The following is a 25,967-nucleotide window of genomic DNA, read 5'->3' as shown; positions in this document are numbered from 1 at the left end:
GCACATAAAGCCGTCAGTAGCAAAGAGGAAAACTCCACATTTCATTACTTATAGTAAAAAAAGTGAAGGAAATCTGATAAGATTATCTATTCAAAGAACATGCAACCATACTTGAAAAGACTTTATATTTATTTTAAAGTGTTCATTTAGCACAAATGGTTTTGAAAATGTATAAAAATAATTTATGTATTAATCCATCTTTAATATGTACATGGTCCCTTAAAAGGATTTTCATTTCATTATCATGAAAAATGTACTTCAACAACCTCCACAGTATTATTAAAAGTCAGAAATTTTAAGATTTTCTAATAGAAAAGTTTTAGTACTCACCTGCAGAAAAATAATGAAATTGGGAATGATTTCACTAATATTTTAAAATATAATACGGTCTCAGCTATGCTATGCCACATATCATGAGAAAAATCTTCATCACTAAACCGTAATAATCCCAAGCGGTGGCATTTTCATTTAAGAACAAAGCACAAAATTATTTTATAAAAGAAAATGTCTCATCGTAAAAACTTATAAAGCTGAATGCTTTAAACAAAAATAGCTGCGGTTTGATTTCACAATATCAAGTTTCCATAAGCACTTTGTAAACATACACCCATTGTAGGCTATCAACTTAAAGCCAATTATCACTAAAAGAAGACAGAGTAAAAAAAAATATTTCAGTGCAAAAGTACATATCAACTGAAGTTATCAACTGACTTAAGACAATTTTAATACAAAAATCACAACTTAAATCCCATAATATAAAGTAATCCTATAAAGACTTTAAAAGAAAAAGCTCTACAACAGTTATTAAGTTTTCCTTTTGTTACTATTCTCTAGTAAAAGCTTTCTTTTGATTAGCTTTCACAGTGTCATCAGGAGATGCTGATTTGAAGTCAAATGGTGTTATTGCTATAAGAGGACTTATCTCTTTGTCCTTTACGTCTTGAACTTGTCTACTATACAGAAAAGTCTTATAGAGGTTAAGGGTGCGTCGCTTGCAGCTTTTCAATGGGTAACGAAGACACAGTGTTGCAGCAAAAGCTGAAGGTTTGGCAGCAAGGGCCTTGGTCCAAGAGACAGAAAAAGGTGGTTTCCTAGTCAGAGAGCCTTTACTGTTTTTCTTATTAACCTCAGAAGAATTGGAACTTTTCCCTAATTTTGAACTTAGAACTTTAGTTCCTGGTATTGGAGCAACTGATTGGTCTACTATAGGTTTTGGAACAAAATCTGGGGCTTTTATGAGGACACTAAGATCGATATTAGAATCTATTCCAGGTGACCTCATTTCACATAAACTGAGCATACAGGAATCTTTCTTAATCTGAGAGCTATCTATATCAATTGTTTCTGCAATCAAATCAGAAAGTGACAAATTCTCAAGGTCTCTTGTTGGAGAAGCTTTACAAAACGCCAAAGATGACAGAGATCCTGTTAATTCTGATATTCCAGTTGAAGACTGATACCGATTTGCTAGTTGTGACAAGGGAAAGGATCCCAAACTTAGTTCTGTGACACTGGCAGATGGTTGGTTACAAAGATCAGATAAAGTAAAGCATTGGCTCGGATTGTTCTCTTTGTGCTCCTGAAACAGTTCAGCTAAGGATGGACTTTCACACTGGAAAAACTGCAAGTTGTCATTTTTTAATATGCAATTCTTGGTGCTTTGTTCAACTGAAGAAACACTTCCAACTTCAGTCATTTTACTAGCATTTAAATTACCAACAGCCATATTTTCCAATGAGCTAGTTAAGAGCAAAGGATTATTTAAACTTCCTAAGCTGTTTTGTACTGGAATGTTTTGCAAATCAGGTACTGAATTATTTTGAATAAATAAAGAGTTATTAGGTGCTGTGCTCTTTATCATCAAGGATTTTAAATCTGGTATTCCTTTGAACGCAGAATCATCTTTGGAAATACATTCAGATGCATGAGGTCTTAACAAATCAGCATCTAGACGCTTTGAAAGTAGACTCTCCAGACTATCTGTGGATGATAATCTGACTGATGGCTGACTTTTACAAGAATCTCTTGGCATATCATCAATTAGGTCAGCTAGCGACAGCTCTTTTGTTAACTTACATGATTCTAGTTTCTTTTCACTTTTAGGTCTGTCAAGTTTCTTTTTTTTATGGAGTAAATAGTGACTTGGTACAACCGAAGAATTATGATATAATCCATATTTCGCTACTGGGCCAGAAAAATCAAAGGGTTTGCTACTGCAATCCAAATGGTTTGCAGATTGAGGACAAGAGCTTTGAACATTATCAGCTGAAACTTCAGAGGAAGATAATAAGACTCCTTACCTTACAAGAGCCATTAATTTTCAGATGAATAGGTTCACATATGCAGAAGACAGTCACAGCAACCAAAAGGAAACATGAAATGAGGCATTTAATTACTAAATGTTTCTTTTGATTATGGCATGAATAAAGTGACACTTGATCATTATTTAATAAGAAGCGAACATTCTAAAAAAAAAAAAAAAGGATTTTACCTTCCTTTAACCATCTTAAGTGACCTTCATACTTTGTTCACTGATATATACAAAGGTAATTACCAAGTTAGTCAATGTCCTAATTTTCACAAGTTTTACAAATGTGAGGTTTTAAGATACTTAAACTATAGTCAGGATTGTCTCAAATTCAAAACGTTTAAAAAACCAATGGAAAGAACTAGGTTCATCTTCTGTATTTTTAATGTATTAAAAACATGCAAACAAATAATACCCTATAATTTCTACTGTGATCTGGGATAAACTATTAATATAGATGACACATTACAGACTCAATCTCATATTACTGGTCAGTTAAAAGTGCATCCCACCCCCCACCAAAATAAAAAAATTTTAATTTACATTAAAATGACCCTTATTTCATAGTAACAGACTGTATACAATTTCGCCATGGCAAAAATCTAGTCTTTAGGTTATGAGAAATATCAACCCAGTTAACAAGTCATCATGCTCCTACTGACAGGCATCATACCAATCAATATAATTGGTTCCCTTCTCTTGTGGACTAAGTTCTAAATTTAACCCCAAATACTAAAATTTAAAATTAAAGATCTGGCTATAAAATGAAAGAGTAGTAGAATTATAATACTTAGGTTATTTAAATAAAACTAAATTATATTCATAAAATGTTATAACCATAAAAGGATTTTTTGACATTGTCTATTAATTTCTATCTCCTGACCCATTAAAGTTAAAAAAAAAAACAATAATTAAAAGCAAAAAGTGTTCTGTCTTGCTGTTATCTAATTTTATTTCCCTTATATTCTGTTAGTTACAAGAACAAGCAGGGAAATTAAAAAACAGGCTTTAACAGAGTGAAGGGAACGTAGCCATTGAGCTTAAAAATTCACAAACTGGAAAATCGATAATAATTAAGAAGTATTATAACATGCAAAATTTTCTGCCCATTTTTCTTAACAGCTCAATCAAATCAAAGCCTCTTTCAAAGCATTAACTGTAAAACTAAAAGAGAACAAGTAAAAGCATACCTTTTGCTATCTTTCCTGTAGATATTGCTCCCTCACTCTTGACCTTCAAATTCTGCATTTTATCTTGCTCCAGAACCACTGACAAAGCCTTTTGCACATCAAACTTGTTCTTCAGAACTGCTTCAATCAATATGTCATCTGGCACAGCATCTCCAAGTACCTCTCTCATGTGATCAAGGCATGAAAAAAGACGAGCTAGAACAGACAACAATAATTAAAAGCTATACTACGTGGTGTCATGAAAGAACCCTCAATCTTCAAAATTGAAAAAAGGATGTGAAACTATAGTAGGATGTTCAACTCATTTTCCCTTGGCAAAAATTACAGTGATTATATTTTTATCCACAATATACCGAGCTTCCCTTATCAGAGGAACAATTTCAATAATTAAGAAATCACTACAATAAATGTCTCCAAAGTAATACTGACTAATCCTTGAAAAAAGCGTAAATTGTATACACTAAAATCTATTTCAGTCAATGAGGATGATGAGGCCTATACTGATGAGTTTTTACGTGTGTAGAAAGGGAGGGTTAATTATGAAAATATTTCTAACGAGTTAGTGAACCCAGTTAATCACTAAGTACATTTCTTGAATTTCTTGCATTACTACCTTAACTATTATTAAGTACATTCTATTTTAGGCTAACTTCAGTTTCTACTCAGCCGACTAAAATCATCCTTAACAATGCTTTAAAAATGGGCAAGATAACTTGGCATAAAAATGCCATAAATATTAGGAAATCCAATATATTAAGGAAAGAATGGACATTTCTTTTCTCTTTTTTTTTTTTTTTTTTTTTTTTTTTTGGCCACATCACACAGCATGTGGGATCTTAGTTCCCCAACCAGGGATCAAATCCGCACCCCCTACAGTGGAAGCATGGATTTCCAGCCACTGGACTGCCAGGGAAGTCCCTGGACATTCATTTTAAACACAAAAATTTAAATCTGGATGCCTAAAATATTTAAGGATTTTTATTTTCTGATGACTATGTTACTATAAAAAGTAATTACTAATAACATTCAATAATGACGTAAATTCCATGACAGCAAAGGCTTTATATCCCTAGATCCTAAAATAGTACCTGGTACCTAGGGGCCACCAAATAAAAATGCATGAATATATTAATTTATATTTGTATAGCAGTTGACAATTTTCAAAATATTAATACATATATATGCACTATACATATACACATATGTATATATATCCTTTGTAATTGTCACGGTAACTCTATGACTTAGGTATATCAAATTCTAAGTCATAAAGAGGACTGAAAATCATGGCACTACTAAGTTTAGCAGTAATCAAAATGTAACTCAAGTTTTCAGACTCCCTAATCCAATGAAACCAGTTCACAGAATGCACTGTACATTACATTTTTACATGCTTATATACTGAACAAGGAATCTACTCGCAATATCCTTTCTTTTTAAAAAAAGAAGTATTTAATACTTTTTCCATTGCTCCCTTTTTTAATTATTAAAAATAAATTCTCAAATATTTGGGTAATTCTGCTTTGCTTGAGTCCAAAATTAATTATAGGCTAATAAGCTAAACTTGAAAAATTATACCTATTTCATAAATACATGAATTACTAAAACTGGAACAGAGTACTTAGTATATAGCTAGCATCAGGGCCTCTTCTAATTAATTACAGTAACTGTTGTCTACACATACACAAAGAGTAGACATACAGAGTCAGGCTGTCTTGGTTCATATCCTAATGCCACTTAACTAGCTGGTGCAACTTCAGCCAAGTAACTTTGTGTCTCATTTTCTTCCCCTGTAAAATGAAGACAATACCTGACCTACCTCATAAGGTTGTTATGAAGACTAAATACGCAATTACCTGAACAGCACTTAGAACAATACCCGGAAAGCAGTTAGTAGAGGTGAGCTACAATCATTATTATTGTTATCATGCAATTACTCACATATGTCAGGTGGGAATGATTAACTTTCATTCTCAAACATAACTCTGAATTTCATACCTCCTTAATCATTCTGAGGCACAGCAGAGATTCTACTTTATTCCTACCCTCTCCCCCGACAATGACAACTATAACACATTCTTTAAAAAATATAATCGAAACTATCGAGGAATTTATACAGCAGCTCCTCTACAAACTTTTATCCAGATTGACAAATGTATTTGCCGAGTTGATGAATTTTTTTATTCTCTGTTGTTTCCCTTTCCACTTTCTAATTTTGTATATTTGTGCTTTCTCCATTTTTCTTGATTTGGCTAGCAGCTGACATATATTTTACCAATTTATTCAAAGATCAGCTCTCAGATTCATATACTCCCCCCTTCCTGTTTTTAAATTGTTATAAATTTTCAATTTAAAACCATTTCTAGAACAAAGCCACACTCCACAGAAAGAGCAAATCAGCTCAGCCCTGCTCATTACCAACGGATGGCATTACTGTTATACTTGGTGATTTTAGGTCTACTGCATTGTTCATCAATCTATAGCTTGAGTAGTATGTTTGAAACAATGTCATATTTGAAATTTATTTATAAAAGGCAAAAACCAAAATATAATATATCTTTGTTAAAATGTTTAAGAGAACTAAAAAGAAGCAAACTCAGAACCAATGCCATTGCCATTTACGAGTTCTACCTTGAAACTTAATTTACATGACTGTGACCAATCAGGACACTGTATAGTATTACTTCAGACTTAATTTTTTTTTTTTTAATAAAAACCAGACTTTTGGAACCTAGCATTTTGCAAGGAAATGAGCTTCTGTAATCTAACCATAAGCTCTACATAGAGCTTATGAAACAATAAATATTGCTAAAAGAAAACAAATCATTGAAGTTTCTCTCCTAAGGAGATTTCAATAAAAAATTCCAGTTATTAAATAACAGCCACACAACTTTTCAACCATACAGTTAACCATCTAGTCCTCACAAAATATAATAAAATATAAATTTTCCTTGAAGATATAAGATATAATGGTAGTTCATACCATTACTACCCACGATCATTATTATGAAAAATAAAATTGATAATTTCTGGTAAACTGATTATTAATCATTTTCAGATAAGAAACATAGACTACTTTTTACTATACCTTGATCAATTCCGCTTAGCTGATGGTTCAAAAGAGAATTGGAGGATTCTTTCAAATCTTCATAATCATATTCTTCTACAGGTTCAACAACTGAAGGTTTGTCACGTCGTGAATAAATAAACTGAGCAGCTAGAATATACAATGATTAAAGAATGTTGTACTATAGCCATTTCCCATTAACTTTTTTCTTTAACAACAGTTAAAATAAAAATCAAAGATTCTGACCTACCACCTACAGCCATTTGCCCACATTTATAATAATGGATGAAAACAAAGACAAAACATATCACACCCAAATTCTGCTCAAATGTCCTTACTAACCATTCACTAGCCTCTTATAATTGTCTCCCTTCTTTCCTTCTATCTCATGAACACTGAGCTTACTTTCTTCACAGTTTTCAAAAATTATCTTTCCTAATCCTTGCCTGCTATTCCATCTTCTCTGAAATTGTTTCTTTGAAACAAATACTTTAAACCTCATATCAAATTTGTTCATTTGCATAATTAAAAAATACCAAAAACAGACTAGATTTTCACTTTCCAAGAACTACCAATTTTGCCTGAACCCAAGAGTTGACCAAAATCATAGGCCTTAACTTTTTTTTTTTTTAAGATTTTTTTTTGATGTGGACCATTTTTAAAGCCTTTGGTGAATCTGTTACAACACTGCTTCTGTTTTACGTTTTAGTTTTTTGGCCACAGGGCATGTGGGATCTTAGCTCCCCAACCAGGAATCGAACCCACTGCATTGGAAGGCGAAGTCTTAACCACTGGACCGCCCAGGAAGTCCCCATAGGCATTAACTTTTAAACAGTTTATACTTCAATCATACACTGAGACTGTATATTAGTGTCATATACCTAACTTTGACTTTCAGACAGAAGTCTGTGCTACTCTGCAGTATTGGCAGTGTCATTACTCAATATATAACTGGGCATTATATTTTTCATTAATAGGTAGAAAGACAAAATATCAAAGTACCAACATATGCTTGAGTATCATACACGAAATACGTGTGAGCAAAGGAGAGAATCATCATGAATGCCCCAAGTGTTCACTCTTCCACGTCAACTGGATGCCCACTGAACTCAAGTCCTGGAGAATGTGTTCAATTGCCAAGGAATAAAATTAAAGAATAAGTTTAAGAAGGATAAAAACATCAATACAGTATTCTAAAGGCAAGCTGTTATCAAGGATTTTATATTATTTAGCTTTCTGGATGAGCATATAACATGTATGCCTGTTGCTCAGAGTTCCCACATTTGACTTTTGTGCATGTTTTCAGGAAGGCACTATTCATGAAAGGGAATCTCTAACTGTATTCAAAATGTAAAGATAACACAATATATAGACAATAGAAAATACTATGACTTAAGGGTAACACCTATACTCAGAAGGTCATGGCATAAGTGCTATTTATTTATAGTATAAATCAATGATGGCCTTACAGATTAGCAGGAAAGGCAAAAAAAGAAAAGGTAATGACATATTTTATAAAGCCAAATGAGTAGTACAGATGACAAGTGCTACAGAAGCACAGAAGATTAAGTAATCACTGAAGACTAGAGCAGTTATAATAAAGAAGGCAAGAACATCAGAAAAACTGAAGAAGAGGTGGAAGACATCCTGAAAGAGGAGAACAGAATAAGAGAAATAAAGAGCAGTTGAGAGAATTCAATCTATTCTGCTATAATGCATGTTTTCTTAACACAAACTAGTTTATACCAAATGGTCAACAGGGGAATGATGACAGTAACATTCAAGTTGCTTTGGTTTAGGAGATTTTCCCCCCAACACTTTGTAATGCAAATACAAAGTTCAGTAACACCAACCATAGAACATTATACTGTAATTGGAATTGTACTTTAATGCCAGATAGCTCCACATTCTTCCTCTTGGCTCCATTTGGCCATGTGTCCTGTTTTGTGCATGCTTACCGCTTGGCTCTCTAAGACCTGTGAGTACTTTGCCTTTGCAACATTACTCATTAGTTTCACCTCTTCCTTACACCTCTATCAAGCTTTCACCTTTTTGTTAAATGTAAAGTCCCATATATATTGGAATATATCTTTATTAGGAAGTTAATGTAACTTTCCAAATGTGCAAGCATTTTTATTAGATGATTATTGGTTTATTAGTATTGATACTTTACGTGCTGAGTGGTCTGTTATGATCCTATTTTTTCCCAGAGGTTTTGCTATTTTTTAGTATACAATTTTAAAGACCACAAGGTTTTTCAAAAATGTGCATATTATGCTATATACATATCACTATTTTCCCTCCCTCTTGTGCAAGTAAAATACAATACTGCCATTATAAAGTCAACATAGTTAAACAGCAGGAAAAATATCCTGTTTCACAGATTTTCTAAGATGACCACTTTTTTCATACGTTAAAAATCTCAGAATAAAGGATGTCTTACAATCAAATGGCATCTTAGTATTATATAACACTTAGACTGACAGCTGAGTATTTTTAAGTGGTACATAAAATAACAATATGTCTTACAATCCATGGCATTTTAGATACAATAAAATGTGGTAGCATTAAAAAATGTAAACCAGGCCATTTTGTGCCTGATGATTTTCAAACTACTTTCCTGGCTGTAATTAACTATTCAGTTTAGCCTAAAAGTAACAAATATACTTTCCCCGACTTTCTCTCGTAGCTCTGAACTGTGAGGAAAAACCTAAGACAAAACAAAAATTAAGTGAGTGGGCTTCCCTGGTGGCGCAGTGGTTGAGAGTCCACCTGCTGATGCAGGGGACACGGGTTCGTGCCCCGGTCTGGGAAGATCCCACATGCCGCAGAGCGGCTGGGCTCGTGAGCCATGGCCACTGAGCCTACGCGTCCGGAGCCTGTGCTCTGCAACGGGAGAGGCCACAACAGTGAGAGGCCCGCGTACCGCAAAACAAAAATTAAGTGAGAGAAGAAATCAGATACGTCCGTGAACAATTTTCACTTAGGAAATATTGACAGGGAAAAAGGAAGTTATCAAAATCCAGGATTCTACTCTACCCCCAAGGAGCTACTCTTCCTGGGGGCTTCCTACCCCCTCCCACATACAAATCCAACTCAGAAACTGTGGCCATTGTTTTAGAAGTAAATGATGGTTGGATGTGCCCAGGAGTGCAGAGGGATGGTGGGTAGGAAAATTCCCCAGGGAAAATAGCTGCTGGGGAAAAAAGAAGTATCCAGATCTCTGAAGTTGAAATGAGAGCCAAAAGGCAACAAATATGATAAAAAAGAGTGAGAGAAAAGCAATGGAGAGAAAAGGATAAATATAAAGTGCTCTTCTTTTCTAAAAATTTAATCACAAACTTTGACAGAAATGCTTTCTGAAAAATTGGACACCCATAGTGACTTTTACAATTTAAAGCATTTTGATAAACATAAAAATTCAGAGAATTCAAAACCTGACTCTGCAATTGCCTAATATTGCTTCCTAAACATCTTAAAATAAAAATCATGTGAGGCACTCATTAAAGATACAGCTTTCTAGGCTTCTTCCCCTGGAGTTCTGGTTAAGTGGTGTTGGAATGGGGCAGGGAATCTCAATTTTTACAATTACTCCCAGCTGACTGGTATCATCAGGGAAGGTAGGAAAAAGCCTACAAGTCTCCCCTTTCATCTGTCCCAGATGTAGTCCACTTTGTATACTGTCATCAGTTACTTTCCTAAAACATTACCCCCTTAACTAAAAAACCTTCAATAAGCTAAAACTACACACCTAAAATTAAAAACCATCTTCCACAATTTGGCTATTTCCTTTCTGAGCCCTCTTTGTGCTGCAACTGCATTAATCATGTGAGTCATCCCAAACATGCCTCACTTAGAGGCCACTGCTCAAGCACTGTTGTTTCCTCTCTAGGATGCCCATTCTTACTCCCAAATTTACCAGTCCCAATCCCACCTCCTTCCAGAAGCCTTTCCAGACTCCTTCAGGCAGGACTACTTCTCTACCCACCATACTGTCATTTGAAGGGAACTTTTAACAAGCTTCCTTACATGTTAATTGATGCTCAATAAATTAACATGGAATGGACTGAATAAGATTAACTACTGTTAAATTAATCATACAAGGAGGCCATGAGACTGAAGTGGCTCTAACGCCTTGGTTGCAAAGGGAAAACCAATCCAGAGTCAATCCTGCAAAGGCCTCAGGATTAACAACAACCAATCACAGAAAGCCACCTACTCTCCCCCAAATAATGTAATGGGTTAACCTGTAGCCAACCAAATAATTTCCTTGCTTTGCTTCATGTCTTCTCTATAAAAACCTTGCCCCAGCTCCTGTTGGTAGAGTGCTCCTAACCACTTCCAGTTTGGAGCTACCTGATTCAAACTGATATCTGCTCAAATAAACTCTTAAAAATGTTAATATGCTTCAGTTTATCTTTTACCACTTCTAATTATATTAGTTGAAACAAGATTTATAACTGTTCAAAGTTTTATTTATAGGCTCTTTTTGCTATCACCAGCTCCCTAATGTATGTTCAATATTCAGCATCAAAGTCGATCTTTCTAAAGAAAAAAAAAAAGCTACACCATTTAGAAATCACCTTTCCATCAAGAAAACTGTGCTTAGCAGAGTTAAAAAAAATACATAATAAAATTTAGAGAAACTCCTATTAATTGATAAAGTCATTCAATTACCAGAATTCATTAGACCATGAATTCAATCATCTCTTCGATGACATTAGCTGCTTCTTTAAGAACAGAAAGTATCCTTCTAAAACTATTCATTTTTAATTGAAAATTGCCTGGAAAAATATACCACTAAAGAGGAAAAGTGTCTGATCTGATATTACTACTACTTTATACATGTTGTGGAAAATTTAAAAATCCAAAACTACATGCTTTTGTTAAAAATACCAGTTTGTCACAGAAGAAAGTCAAAACCATTTAACTATCTCCTGCTTTGATAAGGTCGGTTGACTTCCTGGAGTATATACAAAAGTAACTCTCAAAGAGTCAGACTGTCCTGAATATGAACCACAGACGAGACACATATCAAGGGTTGTGAGACACAAGGGATAAACTATGACCTCAAGAAAGGTAGGCCATAAAAGCAAATCTCAGAAAAACACCTTCAGAATGCCTGACCTTGTGTAGTGTTAGCTCATTACTCAAGGTTAAGCATGATTTATTTAGACAAGCCTAGATAAATGAATGCATTAATCTGCAATATTAAGATGTCTTTCAGTAGTCCCTCTCCCTATGAAGGTTTCCTTGTGCAAGCCATAGTCAACCAACTTCCAAGTAGACCTTAGCTCCTGCAATTATCTCTTGAATCTATCTGCAAATCCCCTGCTGTCACCCCTGTCCTAAACAAATGGTTCTCAAAGCAGTAGCTGTGTCCCACCCTCAAGAGTTTCTGACTACGGGGTGGGGCCCAGAATTACTTTTCGAACAAATCCTCAAGTAATGCAAATGGTACATGGACCACATTTTGAGAACACAGTCCTGAAATATCCTCATCTCCTCTAGATTAATATAATAGTCTCCTAACTTCTCTATCTACAACCACTTATGTACCACCTTCAATCCAGTCTCTATTATATGAGATTTTTTTAAAAAAACTCAAATCTAATTATCACACCCACATCACCTTCTCAGTTTCATGAACATGCCATGACTTTTACTTCACTTGTAATACTAGTTAGTGCTACCAGACATTACTTTGTCACCTTGTCAACTGATGATAATGAACTGTAGGCACCCCAAAAGGTTAACCCATAGAGTTTTTTTAACACACTGCAAATGACAAGTGCCTGGGAGGTTCCTTGGAAAAACTGAAATTTCTTTTAGCCCTAATCCCTACAAAATATGGTCTTTTTGAATCACTGAATAAGAAGCTTTAAAGGAATGCTGATTAAGCCGCCTCTCAGTTTCTAACCCAGTCTCTTTACTCTGCTCTGTGACGCTGGGGTTGAAGTCTGCAAAGCACATTTCTTCTATGACAGCTGGTTCCCTTTTAGGATGAGCCAACAGGCAGATGCTAAAGGGAGACTGGAAGGCTGGAAGAGGAACACACATGCTCCTTTCCTTTTTGTTTCTTATCTGGTCACCATCACCCCAGCAACACTTCATCTTGCAGAAATCATTTGTTCCAGTAACTGCAATTTATATCAGTTTGCAGTTTTTCCAAAACTCCCAGAACCAGCTTCAACCATGATCATACAGCCCGCTAGAATTCCCTCTTCAAAAGGCTGAAGCCCAGCTTCACAGTGTCCCTTCAGAGACACCAGCCACAGAGCATCCCCTCCTCAGGTCTCAGTCCCAGCTCTACAGTCCCTCCTCTGAACTTCAATAGCAAAGCAACAAAGCAGAACCTTCTTGTTACACATCTAGGTCCCAGCTCAAAGGAGCCCCCCACCAGATTCTAAAGGTTGGCTTCAACCTTGTCCATTGGTTCCCCTAGGAACTAGAGATGATAAATGCTTCCTAAAGTTACTACCTCCTTGATATTTTGGTTTGTACTTTTTGTCTCTAATACCTAGTTAACAACTGTTTACATTAGAATCTCTCTGGCAAAACAACTGGTGTAATTTCTATCTTCTAATAAAATCGTGACTGATAACAGTGTAACACTAAAGGAAGAGAAGAAAGGCTCTGATTAGTTAGGCTAAATGATTAAAGTACACATAAAGAGCTAGATGCATTACAGAGTAGTAAGTTAACAGGAAAAAAGATGACAGGAAGAGGAGAGGTGCTATGACAACTTCTAGAGCACCTATGCCTTTATAAAGAAAAAGAAATTCTAAAAAGTCAGAGGGACATAGTTGGTCTTCAGAGACTAAGAGGAGGCATAAAGCAGGTTCACAAAACAGCTCAGGAGACGACAAGTTATTAAAGACAAGGCACACTGATAGAAATTTTAATTACTATATTAAACCTTTCAACTTGTGGAAAATGAGTTTTATGAATTATATTTATGCTGTACATAACTATAGTAACTGTACCCGCTTTTATGGCATAGTAAAATTTATCAAGGCATTTTAATCAACTGTTTATAGAGTAGGCTAAAATTTGAAGACAAATGCATTTTTAGGGAAATTAGTGAGAAAAGGTTTGGATCAAAGACACTGTCTCTCATGTACCACAACGTTCATTGCAGCACTATTTACAATCGCCAGGACATGAAAGCAACCTAACTGTCCATCAACAGATGAATGGATAAAGAAGATGTGGCACATATATACAATGGAATATTACTCAGCCATAAAAAGAAATGAAATTGAGTTATTTGTAGTGAGGTGGATGGACCCAGAGTCTGTCATACAGAGTGAAGTAAGTCAGAAAGAGAAAAACAAATACTGTATGCTAACACATATATATGGCATCTAAAAAAAAAAGGTTCTGAAGAACCTAGGGGCAGGACAGGAATAAAGATGCAGATGTAGAGAATGGACTTGAGGACACGGTGAGGGAGAAGGGTAAGCTGGGACGAAGTCAGAGAGTGGTGTGGACATATATACACTACCAAACGTAAGATAGATAGCTAGTGGGAAGCAGCCACATAGCACAGGGAGATCAGCTGGGTGCTTTGTGACCACCTAGAGGGGTGGGACAGGGAGGGTGGGAGGGAGACATACAAGAGGGAGGAAATATGGGGATATATGTATATGTATAGCTGATTCACTATGTTGTAAAGCAGAAACTAACACACCACTGTAAAGCAATTATACTCCAATAAAGACATTAAAAAAATATTTATATATATATAAAGACACTGTCTCTGCTGTAAAGAACATAGGAAATGTTTTTGTTATATGGTCGCAAAGAAGAAATTTTTCAGCAAATGAGACCGAAGATGCAGCTCTTATGTGGAATCCTATAGGAATTTGAACTCTAAATCACTTTGTGGTTCCATCAGAAGTTTGAATTACATGTATTTGGTTTATTTACAGTAGATAAAGTACTGTATGAAGGGAAGTCTATGCATAACACTTCAGTGTTTCTAATATTCAAGATTTTCCTGGGAATATAAAATTAACTGCTGTCTTCCTTCAGAAGTTTTAGATTTTCATTATTGACTAAATTACCATTTTAGTCAATTCAGATTAATTGCATGCTGCAAAGAATATTGGAAAACCATAGTTTTCAGAATTTTCTTCAAACTGTTTAAAGTCAAATGATGGAATCAAAATTTTAAATTCCATTCGTAAGTTAAGAAATTATTTTATATACCTTTAAAGTTCACATACAATTATCTTTCTAAAGGGTACATGATATAACAGTCTCCTGGAACGTGCTTGTCCTAGAATGACAATAACATTTACTTAACATTTTTAAACACCCAAATAATGAAAATCAAATTATTTTTAAAAATTCACCTGTTGATGGTGAAATACAATAATCATCCTCTACAGACTGGCCATAGAGATCATCGTCTTCAAAATCTAAAATAAAGATACAAGAGGTAAATTAATCATCCTCTACAGACTGGCCATAGAGATCATCGTCTTCAAAATCTAAAATAAAGATACAAGAGGTAAATTAATCATCCTCTACAGACTGGCCATAGAGATCATTGTCTTCAAAATCTAAAATAAAGATACAAGAGGTAAATTCACTTACAAGTTCTTTTTATATTCTTAGTTATTAATGAGGAAACATCTGAATTCTCTCCAAAATAAATTAAATTAGGGCTTCCCTGGTGGCGCAGTGGTTGAGAGTCTGCCTGCTGATGCAGGGGACACGGGTTCGAGCCCTGGTCTGGGAGGATCCCACATGCCGCGGAGCAACTGGGCCCGTGAGCCACAACTGAGCCTGCGCATCTGGAGCCTGTGCTCCTCAACAAGAGAGGCCGCGACAGTGAGAGGCCCGCGCACCGCGATGAAGAGTGGCCCCCACTCGCCGCAATTGGAGAAAGCCCTCGCACAGAAACGAAGACCCAACACAGCCAAAAATAAATAAATAAATTAAAAAAAAAAAAAATTTAAATTAAATTAATTACATTGTTCATCTAAATTAAAGGGACTTAGAATGTCCACTTTTCAAAAAAAATTCTTAAAATTCTACCCAAAGTAGGTATTTACCAACTTTCTATATTTATAAAGACATACATGTTTTTAGATTTTTAAGCTAATTGAGTTTTAAGAAGTTTTTCCAAGTTTTCACTTCGTGTGATCAAAGAATAATCCCATACACCATGTACTTGAATTGTCCTTCCAGTATTGACAAAAATCTGAAATAAGCCTTCCATCCATTTTTTCACCAGATGCCTGCTCTAACCAAAACATTTATTTTCCATACAACTGACTAGCGCAGGGTATACAATCAGACCATGAAGGCAGTTTTTCTTCATGTAAAGCTAGGTAATGCACAAAACCCACCTTATCCTAAACTCCCCTCTGCTCTAGCTAATTGGCCTTTTTTCAAACTGACTACAATATGCTCTTTGCCCAGATTTCCCTACCGCTGTTTCCTTCTCCTAGTTAAGGTTCCAGCTCAAATGTCATCTATTTCAGAAGTCTTCCCTGACCACTCCGGGTAAAGCAGCAAGCCCTACCTGCCACTTTTATTCTCTAGCACACTCCTCTAACTGAATGTCTTCAAAGCACCGTACCTGGTTCACTCCATGGACTATAAGCTCCTTCAGGGCAAGACTGTCTAGACAACTACCTGACACATGCTTGGCATAAATTAATACTTGTTTTATTATAAATTAATGAATCAATCTATAAAAACCCACAAAGAACATAAACATGTTTACATAAGTGTATTTATTCAGTCAACAAATACTAACACTATGCCAGGGGCTATCAGAGACATTTGGGGTACAAGACTGAGTGGCAGGCACATTCCCAGATCTCTACAAACCTAAAATCTAACAAGGGAAGACAGACGAGAAAACGAGCAATTATAAAACAATATTACGAGTGTTTGAGACATACGAATACAGAATGATCTGGGAACACACATAGGAACAACAAAAACAGAATTGGGAGTGGGGTGGCTACGGAAAGATCCCCAGGAATATCATATTTTAAACCAATTCCAAAGGATAGTTAGCTAATTTCTGAGGGTATTCATGTAGCAGCAGCAGGAACAGCACGTTCAAAGGCTGAGACCAAATATTTATGGCAAAGAAAAATTACATAAATGCTACTATTGGATGAAAATGTGTAAATTTTTACACATTCAATAAATTATTAGATCACAATCCCAACTTAATAAAAAAATATTAGCAAATAAATGAGAAGCCATTCACAAAAAAATATATTTGGATATTAAAGACAAGAATCTTTTTATACTGGGTCAGTTTTTCAGTACTGAAATGAACCCTAAAAGTGTTAGAGTATCAGAAGATAAAAAGAATTCTTTCCTGGGATTTTTGTCAAGTGGTTCTTTTCCTCAACAATATTTTCGAGTATTTGCTGCACATAAAGCATTGTACTGGCTAATGGAGTAAATATAAAAATAAAGTATGGGCTTTGCCTTCCCAGGACTTTTATTAATTGGTAGGTGAGGCAGTCTTGTAAACTACTACCCATACTACAGAGAAGAACACAATGAAAGTTAAGGAGAGGAACCAATAGATTTTGGAGCATAAAAATCTCTGTAATGAAAAAAAAAAAATCTCTGTAGTGAAGTTATATTACTTTTGAGAATTTTTAAATTATTATCTGAGAGAAGGGAAAGCTTAACTGAGAAGAGAAAAAAACTGGACACTTAATTTAAGTAGAACTTTCACAAGCAAGAAAAGGGGATGGACCTCCAATGCTATAGGAACGGCTTGGTTATGATGTCATCAACTGTTCCAGAGAAATCTGAAAACCTGATGTGGGGTGGCTAAGGTGAGAAGGTACTTAGCACTCACTCCCTCAAGCCAAGCACCTCTCCTTCAGGATGCCTTCCTTCACATACGAGTTCTGCTTAAAGTCCTCCGACTCATTCTGAACAGTTGTTCTCACTTAAGTAGCTCCCATAGCACTTCATAATCATCTGTTACTTGTGTATCTCCCTCTTTAAACTCCCTCAAACATCTTTCTGTTGGTCCCCAAAGCTCAAACAGTACTCCAAGCACTCAATGTTGATTGAGGACATGATAAATATCTATTAAAGAATGCGTAAGTAGTAATTAGACCTATTCGTGTCTTTTACAGCATATTTGCAAAAATATCTCCCAGGCTAAAGTCATTTCTCAGGTAACAGTGGTCCACAGGCAATACTTAACATCCACTGCAATACTGAAAAAGAATTCCATTCTGAAGTGACCACCAGGAACCTAACACGTGCCAGGCTAACTGGATCACTGCCTTCAAATGCAGCAAAGGGTATTAGCTGCCCTCCGCTATGATTAGAGCATACTGATGTTCTAGAATAATCTGCTGGGAATGCTAATAACCACCACCAATATACTATGCACACTGCAGGCCCTGTACTCAACAAAGTGATAGATCTTTACTCATTTGCACTCCTTCATACTTGTTTACAGTTTTAGTTTGTGTGATGCTTGGTGATGCCTACAAGTATCCACTGCATAGAAATTAAACTTCTGGACAACATTCATATTTTTTTATTTCACTTTTAAAATCAATAGGTCCTTTTAGAAGCACCCTTTCTTTTACTACCACTTTTTTTTCCCAAAAAGTACATTTATATTCAGCATGACCAACCAAGAACTGAGTACACACCTCAAGATCATCTGATCAAGTTACTCTTTGGGCCTTTTTAATATGTATTTTTTTCTACCATCTCCTAAGTTTCCAATTTAACTTGAAAAGCATAGAAAATAAGTTAGTCAGCTAATTCAAGCCAGGTTCTGCACTAAGTGTGTAGGAACAAACACACAAGATTTACCCTTTAAATCTAACAGTTACAGCAGAACAGCTGAATGTAAGCATTAGGTTAATCCTTGTTTTACAAATAAGAAAGTTTCATGGGCCTGTTTGAAAGGAGGGTCGGGGAGAGAAGCTCGAAGTAGGAAATTGTGTAGCCGACCTGGGGGGAAACAATGGGAGAGGTAATAATGCTTACGTGGGTAACTATCACCGGATCCCAACCTTTTCAAAAGTCCTTCCCATATGAGGCCCTGCAGCATCTCCCCTACCCTAAATAAAACCAATCCCAGAAGGAAAAAAACACGACTTAAAACAACGCCATTCGGTGGAGCCCAGGCGTCCTGTAATTTTCTCCAAATGAGCCTCCTCTGAACGCCAGCCTGGCACCACTGACGAGAAACTAACATATGGAAGTGAGTGCCAACCGGCTGCTATCCCGGCTGGAACGATAAAAATGACGGCCCGGCATAACCCTGCCACCTACCTTCATCGTAGTTATAGCCTCGGACATTCCGATGCCTGGCCATGACGGCGGAGAGGGCGTTCGCCACAGCCGCTTACAAACTACCAGCTCAAATACTGACAAGGCGCCAACTGCGGCCTGCCGATTACCTATACGACATCTTGGCTTCCGGCAGGCCTCAGCGCTGAGCGCCTGCGCACGCACGACGTCTTATCTGAGTACGGCAACCTCTCAGGGTCATTCGCCTCTCTGAGAACGCATGCGCACTCATGCTCACGGGAGGGGTGCGTTTCGGCGAGGCCGCGCCCACAGATAAATTGACTGACGGGGCTTTCGTCGGAGACGAATTACACCTTTTATAATTTGCTAGTTTGGACTTAATATTTCGAGTCGGGATCCTTGACCTACGCCGGCGTTCCAGATTATTTTCCAAATTTGGTTTCTGATAATCTAGTGAAAAAGCTGACTGTGTGCTCAGTAAGAGCACGAACCTTGTCTTATCCAGCTTTCATCTTTGCGGCCTATTTAGGCGCTAATGGGCATTAACAAACTTGTATACGTTTGGTATAAGAATTAGTCCAAGTTTTAAAGGCGAAAAAAAGACTCTTCATAAACGGGTATATTTTCATTGAGAACCTGGCTACAATAGGTCACCATGCATTTGTGTATGCAATTCGTGGTTTCATGTATGTGCTCCATCCTGCATTAATACCTCTAGTAAACACCTGTCTGCCCTTAGCCATGTCAATGATTATCATCAGATCATAGAGGATTCAGTGAACATTCATTCAACACAGTAACATGCTAAGATTACTAAATACTGGCCTTAAATGGTGATGAATGTTGTTAATGAATAAATCTATAACCTATTATTAAGTGTCATTTCTTAGGTCACAAAGTGAATGATGCTATGTAAAAAAATCAATCTCCTCATTTTACTGAAGAAACTACACTCTAGTTTTACTTTTATATTTTTGAAGTGGTGATATATCAAATTCTAGAAACAAAAGCTTACTTAGCTTTTTATTATCCATAATGGAAAAAAATAATGATACAAATTCAACTCATATTTGTAAGTGGCTTGAATGGTAACTTACACATGTGTTTGAATGTGTCTAACCACCAAATGTTTGATTTTAACTATCATTGCTGTTCAATGTAACTCCAAGACAAAATTTTACACAAAAATAGTTGCTAATTTCATATGGCTTAAGTGTTTACACTTTTAGGTAATGTTTATGTTGTAGCCTGTTTCTTCGTCTGTAAAATGGAGATAGTAACAGTATGTAACATACAGAGTTGTGAATAATTATCCTTGTAGAAGGATTTCACACAGACAAGACAAAGGTTTGGGCTATGGGTTGTAAATTGTGACTAGGAAAAGTATTCTGGGGGCAAGGGAGGGGCAGCAAAACTAGTGGAAGATAGGGAGGTTTCAGTAAGTTTGTACAAACCCATTTCAGCATCAATTCCTAGGTTCTGTTGGTAAGGATGGTATCTTATCTGCCTTCTGGTATAGGAAGGACAGTCTTCTCATAGGAAATTTTATGACCTGCTTTTAGGTGGAAAGGAAAAGGCCTGAGAGCCCTTCTTGATGTTTCTCAAGTTACTTCAATTCAAAATAATCAATATACCAAAGTATATTTTAGGGTGACATGCCCTGAACTCCTTCAGTACTCAGTAAATTCTAGTTCTCTACCCCACTAATTGGAAAGCTTTATGTTTGTTTCTCTAGCACCCTAATGTCTGGCACTTTGAATGTTTGCTAAATAAATTAATGAATTGAAAAGATAGATATAATATATAATAGATATAATATCTTGCTATGAGATATTTAACAAACACCACAAACAACTATACAACTAATTCATTTTAATATCAATTTTTAAAAAAAATTATAAGTGAAAGTAGCATAACTACCTTATAAAGTTTTTAACACATTTATTGAAGAATCATTGACAAGGAATAAACTGCACATATTTAAAATATACAATTTGATGAGCTTTGACATATATATTCACCAGCGAAACCATCAACCCAACCGAGATAATGAACTTATCCAAATTTGCAAAATTTCCTCAAGTATCTTTATTATCTCTCCCTCCTGCACCTCGCTGCCTCCTCACCCTGGCCTTAGGCAAAAACTGATCACCTTTCTGTCGCTATAGATATAGGATGTATTTTATAAAATTTTATATAGAGGAAGTCATATAATATGTATTATTTTCTTCTCTGGCTTCATTCACTCAGCATAGTAATTTTGAGATTCATCCATGTAGGTGCTTGAATCATGTACAACTCTTTGTATGGACGTAAACTTATTTATCCTGGGTCAATACCTAGGAGCAGAATGGTTGGATTATCAATATGATGTTATCTTTAGTTTTTTTTTTTTTTTTTTTTTTTTTTTTTTTGCGGTACGCGGGCCTCTCATTGTTGTGGCCTCTCCCGTTACGGAGCACAGGCTCCGGACGCGCAGGCTCAGCGGCCATGGCTCACGGGCCCAGCCACTCCGCGGCATGTGGGATCTTCCCGGACCGGGGCACGAACCCGTGTTCCCTGCATTGGCAGGCGGACTCTCAACCACTGTGCCACCAGGGAAACCCCTATCTTTAGTTTTTTGAGAAACTGCCAAACTGTTTTCCAAAGTGGTTGCAATATTTTACATTCCTACCAGCAACATAGTTCCATTTTCTTCACAACCTTGCCAGCAGTTGGTATGGTCTAAAGATATTATGTGTGTTTGACATTTCTGTATCCTCTTTAGTAAAGTGTCTGTTTGAATCTTTTTTCAATTTTTAATGTCAATATTAATTTTACTTTGGAGAGTTCTTTTTATATTCTGGATACAATTTCTTTGATATATAATTTGGACATACCTCTTTCAATTTGTAACTGGCCTTTTCATTCTCTTAATAGTGTCTTTCAAATAGGAGAAGTTAGTTTTGAGGAAGTTCAATTTATCAATTTTTTTTAATAATGGATTGTGCTATTGATTTCATACATAAGAAACCTTTGCTTAACCCAAGGTTACAAAAAATTTCTCCTATTTTTAAATAAGTGTTATAGTGTTAGGTTCTACATTTAGATTTATGATCTGTTTTCAGTTGATTTTTCTATATAATGTAAGGTTTGGATCAAAGATTGTTTTTTTATATGTATTTTCAATGGTTCCAGCACCATTGTTGAAAAGAAGGTCCTTTCTCCACTGAATTACATCTGCATATTTATCAAAAATCTGTTATTCATATATGTGTGGTCTATTTCTGGACTATCCATTATGGTCCATTGATCTACTGATCTTTTGATCTAGCTTGACACCAATACCATGCTGTCATGATTATTGTAGCTTCAAAAATCTTAAAATCAGGTAATGTTAATCTTCCAAATTTCATCTTCTTTTTCAAAATTCTCTTAGCTATTTTAGGTCCCTGGCATTTCCATATGAATTTTAAAATGAGGTTATCAATTACTACAGATATTCTGGCTGGGACTCTAATATTTTGTTGAATCTATAGATCAATTTGGGGAAAATTGACATTTTAAACATGCAGTCTTTCAACACATGCACATCATATGTCTAATTTCTTTCAGTAATGCTTTCTGGTTTTCAGTGACTTGTTTGCACAACTTTTGAAGATTTAATTCTAATTATTCCATAATATTTTTATTCTATTGTGAATAATATATTTTTAATATCAAGATAAATATATATAATTAAACTATTAAAATTAATAAGTTGTTTAGCACCATCAATACCCACAAAATATATATAAGAAAAAACAGGAGGAAAATAAAAATTAAAAATAAATTAGCTATATTAGCATAAAAAATATCAAATACCTAGGATGAATATAGGAAAAATGGGTAAGCCCTAAACTGAAACTAGAAAACATTGCTGAGAAAAATAAAATAACATTAAATGGAAAAATATACAATGTCCATGGATTGGAAGAGTCACTATTATTATGTTAAATGGAAGACAGGTCAATTCTTCCCAAGTTAATCTATATTTGATATTATCCTAGTCAAGTCCTACAAGTTTTTTGATGGAAATTGACATATTCTGTAATAAAAATGGAGCTGCAAAGATCCTAGAATAGCCAAGACAATCTCAGAAAAGAATCAAGTTGGAGGACTTACACTATCACTAAGACTTGCTTTAATGCCATAGTAAGTACAACAGTGTGATACTGACAAAAGGATAGACATACTATTGAAACACTGTGGAGAAAGAAGTCATCACATATGTGATCATCCAATTTACAACTGAGATACCACTGCAGTTTAGAAAGGAAGAGGATAGTCTTGTCAATAAGTTGTTTCATCACAACTGTAGAAAAATAAAACAAACATAAGAGAATATCTTTAGAGCATGAAGGGGGGCAAAGATTTTTAATCAGGGCACAGAAGGCACTAACCATAAAAGAAAAGATTCATAAAGTGAACTTTATTAAGATTAAGAACTTCTGTTCATCAAAAGACAGCATTCACAAAGTAAAAAGGCAAGTTGCAGCCTAGGAGAAAATACTTGCAGCAAATATATCTCACAAAGAACTCATATCTATAATATACAAAGAAGCCTATGCACCCCCCTCAAAACCCCAACAATTTAAAAATGAGTGGGAGTCCCAAAGAGGCACTTCACAAAAAAATAATATCTGTAATGGGCATTGAGCATCCTCAACGTCATCCATCATCAAAAAATGCAAATAAAATCATAATGGGTGTACCCCTACCAGAATGACTAAAATTAGAAGCACTGACAATAGTAAAGGTTGGCGAGGATGTGGAGCAGTTGGAAGTCTCATAGCTAGTGCATGTGCAGATTGGTATAACCACTTTGAAAACTTTCGGCAGCATTGCCAAATACTAAACATTTGTATGCCTTGTGACCCAGAAATGCCACATCTAAGTACAGACTCCACAAAAATCAGTGCTTGTGTACAAGAATGTTTATAACAATTTTATTCATAATAGCCCCAAAATGTAAACAAACCAAATGTTTTCAACAGTAGACTAGATTAATGAAATGTGGCATATCCATTTAGTAGGAAAATACACAGCACTGAAAAACAGCAAGGGAGGTTTTATACATATGTAAAATTTTATTGTGTTGTATATTTAAGATATCTGTACCTTTCAGTACATAAGTTATACCTCTATAAAAAAAACTAAATAAAAAGAAAAATGGGGGAAAAATCCTTGGTATATTCAAGCTTATCTTTGATATAGAATAAGAGACTATATATACCATACAGTTTTCAAATGTTTCCTTTATACCCTCTCAGTGTCCAATTTTTAAGATATATATAAAAACTAAGAACTTTGATATATCTGGGTTAGAATTCATTTGGTAATATATCAATATTTCTCAGAGTGCAGTTTGTTTTCTGTTTTCTATTCTAAACCAATCAATTTAGACTGAAATTTAGAATTTTCTATTGTTGCTGAAACAACACTACTTTGGCACCTATTTAAATACTCATAGGAATTTTGGAAAATACATTATGGTGACTTCTGTACTCCATACTTTTTAAAAAGAAATAAAGGAATTGCTCTTACTCATTAAGAAAGGAAGAGTTGGAAGAGAGGGAGAATCATTGTAATTGTGACAGTAGACACAGCATATGAGAAAAGTCTAGAGTTTTCTAATTAAATGCCTAGGAAAGTATGGCCTATAGTCCAAAATGTAAAACAACATATGTAGGTAGAGGATTCTTTTGGGGTCCTTTGCAGTTCTGTGATTATGATTACACATTAATAATGTACATCTATTCATCTTTATTATTACCAAATATCTGTAAAACTATAAACAGGTGACAATTTTCCTACTGACCTTCTAAATTAGTTACGTAACCCTCTGTCTGACCTAATGATATTATTACCCTCCTCTATGGAACTTCCCCTATCTTCGTGTATTATTCATTTTTTTCTTTTCTTTCCTTTTTTCTTTCATTTATTTTCTTTCTTACTTTCTTCCTCTCTCTCTCTCTCTCTCTCTCTCTCTCTCTCTCTCTCTCTTTTTTTTTTTTTTTTTCAGTACGCGGGCTCCTCACCATTGCGGCCCCTCTCGCCGCGGAGCACAGGCTCCGGACGCACAGGCTCAGCGGCCACAGCCCACGGGCCCAGCCGCTCCGCGGCACGCGGGATCCTCCCAGACCGGGGCACGAACCCGCGTTCCCCACATCGGCAGGCAGACTCCCAACCACTGCGCCACCAGGGAAACCCCCTCTCTTTTTTTTAAACATGCACATAGATGAGTGAAAACTGGCAAGATCCAGTGAATAGGTGCTACATCAAGATAAAGTTTTTCCCCCAAAGGGCTTGAGGCCATTCAGGGATTCCTTGTTTGACAGAAGCATTGACAGCATAACTAAACAAACAAGAAGGTGTTCAGGGAAGCTGAAAGAGATCTTCAAAGAAATTCAGTGGGTGATTTTAAAATTTCTGTGTGGTATTATAGAGCTTAATGCAGAACATATCAAAACTTTGAAAAGGCAATGGTGGGGTCCTGAACTTCATAAGGCAGAATGATTCTCAACAAGAACAAAATAGAAGTCAGTGTTCTACATTTAAATGTGACCTACACTCATTGGGGAATACCAGCAAAACAATAATGCGAGGGCAAAACCTTCCTACACAGGTAAGTTCTTTCAACCACCAATCCTGGGCTGTCTAACTGTCAAGCACTTTGTCATAAAATATGACAGTAAATATGGTTCAGGAATTCTTTATAAGATTCTGTTTTTCAAGTTCATGTTGTTCTAAGTGTTCTAAAAATAACAAATCCTCCAGTTTAAAATCTTTCAATGGAGCCACATTACTTACAAAGTAAGTTTAAATCCTTAGAAAGGCATTGGCATCCTTTGTAATTTCACTGCTGCCTGGTTTCACACATCACCTGCCATCACTCCTCCACCCTACCTGAGTCAATCTACACCATAGTTCTTGCTTTTAGTGTTTCATGCTCTTCCTGCCCCAGGACATTTGCAGATGCTACCCTTTCTGCCTAGAATACCCTTCAATCTTCGTGCCCTCTTATATTACTCAGGAGAACCCCAGTAGCATCACACATTCTGTGATACCTTCCTTGACTCTCACAGAATAAGCACCCCTACTCTGG

General features: G+C 35.8%; 1 protein-coding gene across 5 annotated transcripts in view; it reads right to left on the bottom strand.

Annotated features, from left to right (window-relative positions):
- The window catches only part of HBS1L (HBS1 like translational GTPase), an 82,756-nt gene extending 63,730 nt beyond the window's left edge, over nt 1-19,026 (bottom strand). For 2 of the 5 annotated variants that reach the window (XR_004352579.1, XR_004352580.1), the window contains exons 1-4: nt 18,863-19,011; nt 14,926-14,991; nt 6,587-6,715; nt 3,499-3,693 (exon numbers count right to left, since the gene is read on the bottom strand). Coding sequence is in view for 3 of the 5 variants with exons in the window: in XM_032651652.1 (XP_032507543.1) it covers nt 824-2,295; nt 3,499-3,693; nt 6,587-6,715; nt 14,926-14,991; nt 18,863-18,905 (1,905 nt within the window). In the remaining 2 variants the exon portion in view is untranslated. Of the gene's footprint in view, nt 1-111; nt 2,296-3,498; nt 3,694-6,586; nt 6,716-7,567; nt 7,821-14,925; nt 14,992-18,862 lie in introns of those variants that run through there. The other 3 variants (XM_032651652.1, XM_032651650.1, XM_032651651.1) reach the window with 3 other exon arrangements.
- Nucleotides 19,027-25,967: the final 6,941 nt, after the last annotated feature.

This window comes from Phocoena sinus, chromosome 12 (assembly GCF_008692025.1).
Source record: "Phocoena sinus isolate mPhoSin1 chromosome 12, mPhoSin1.pri, whole genome shotgun sequence".
Classification (NCBI taxonomy): Eukaryota; Metazoa; Chordata; class Mammalia; order Artiodactyla; family Phocoenidae; genus Phocoena; species Phocoena sinus.
This window is presented reverse-complemented; position numbering and strand designations above follow the sequence as displayed.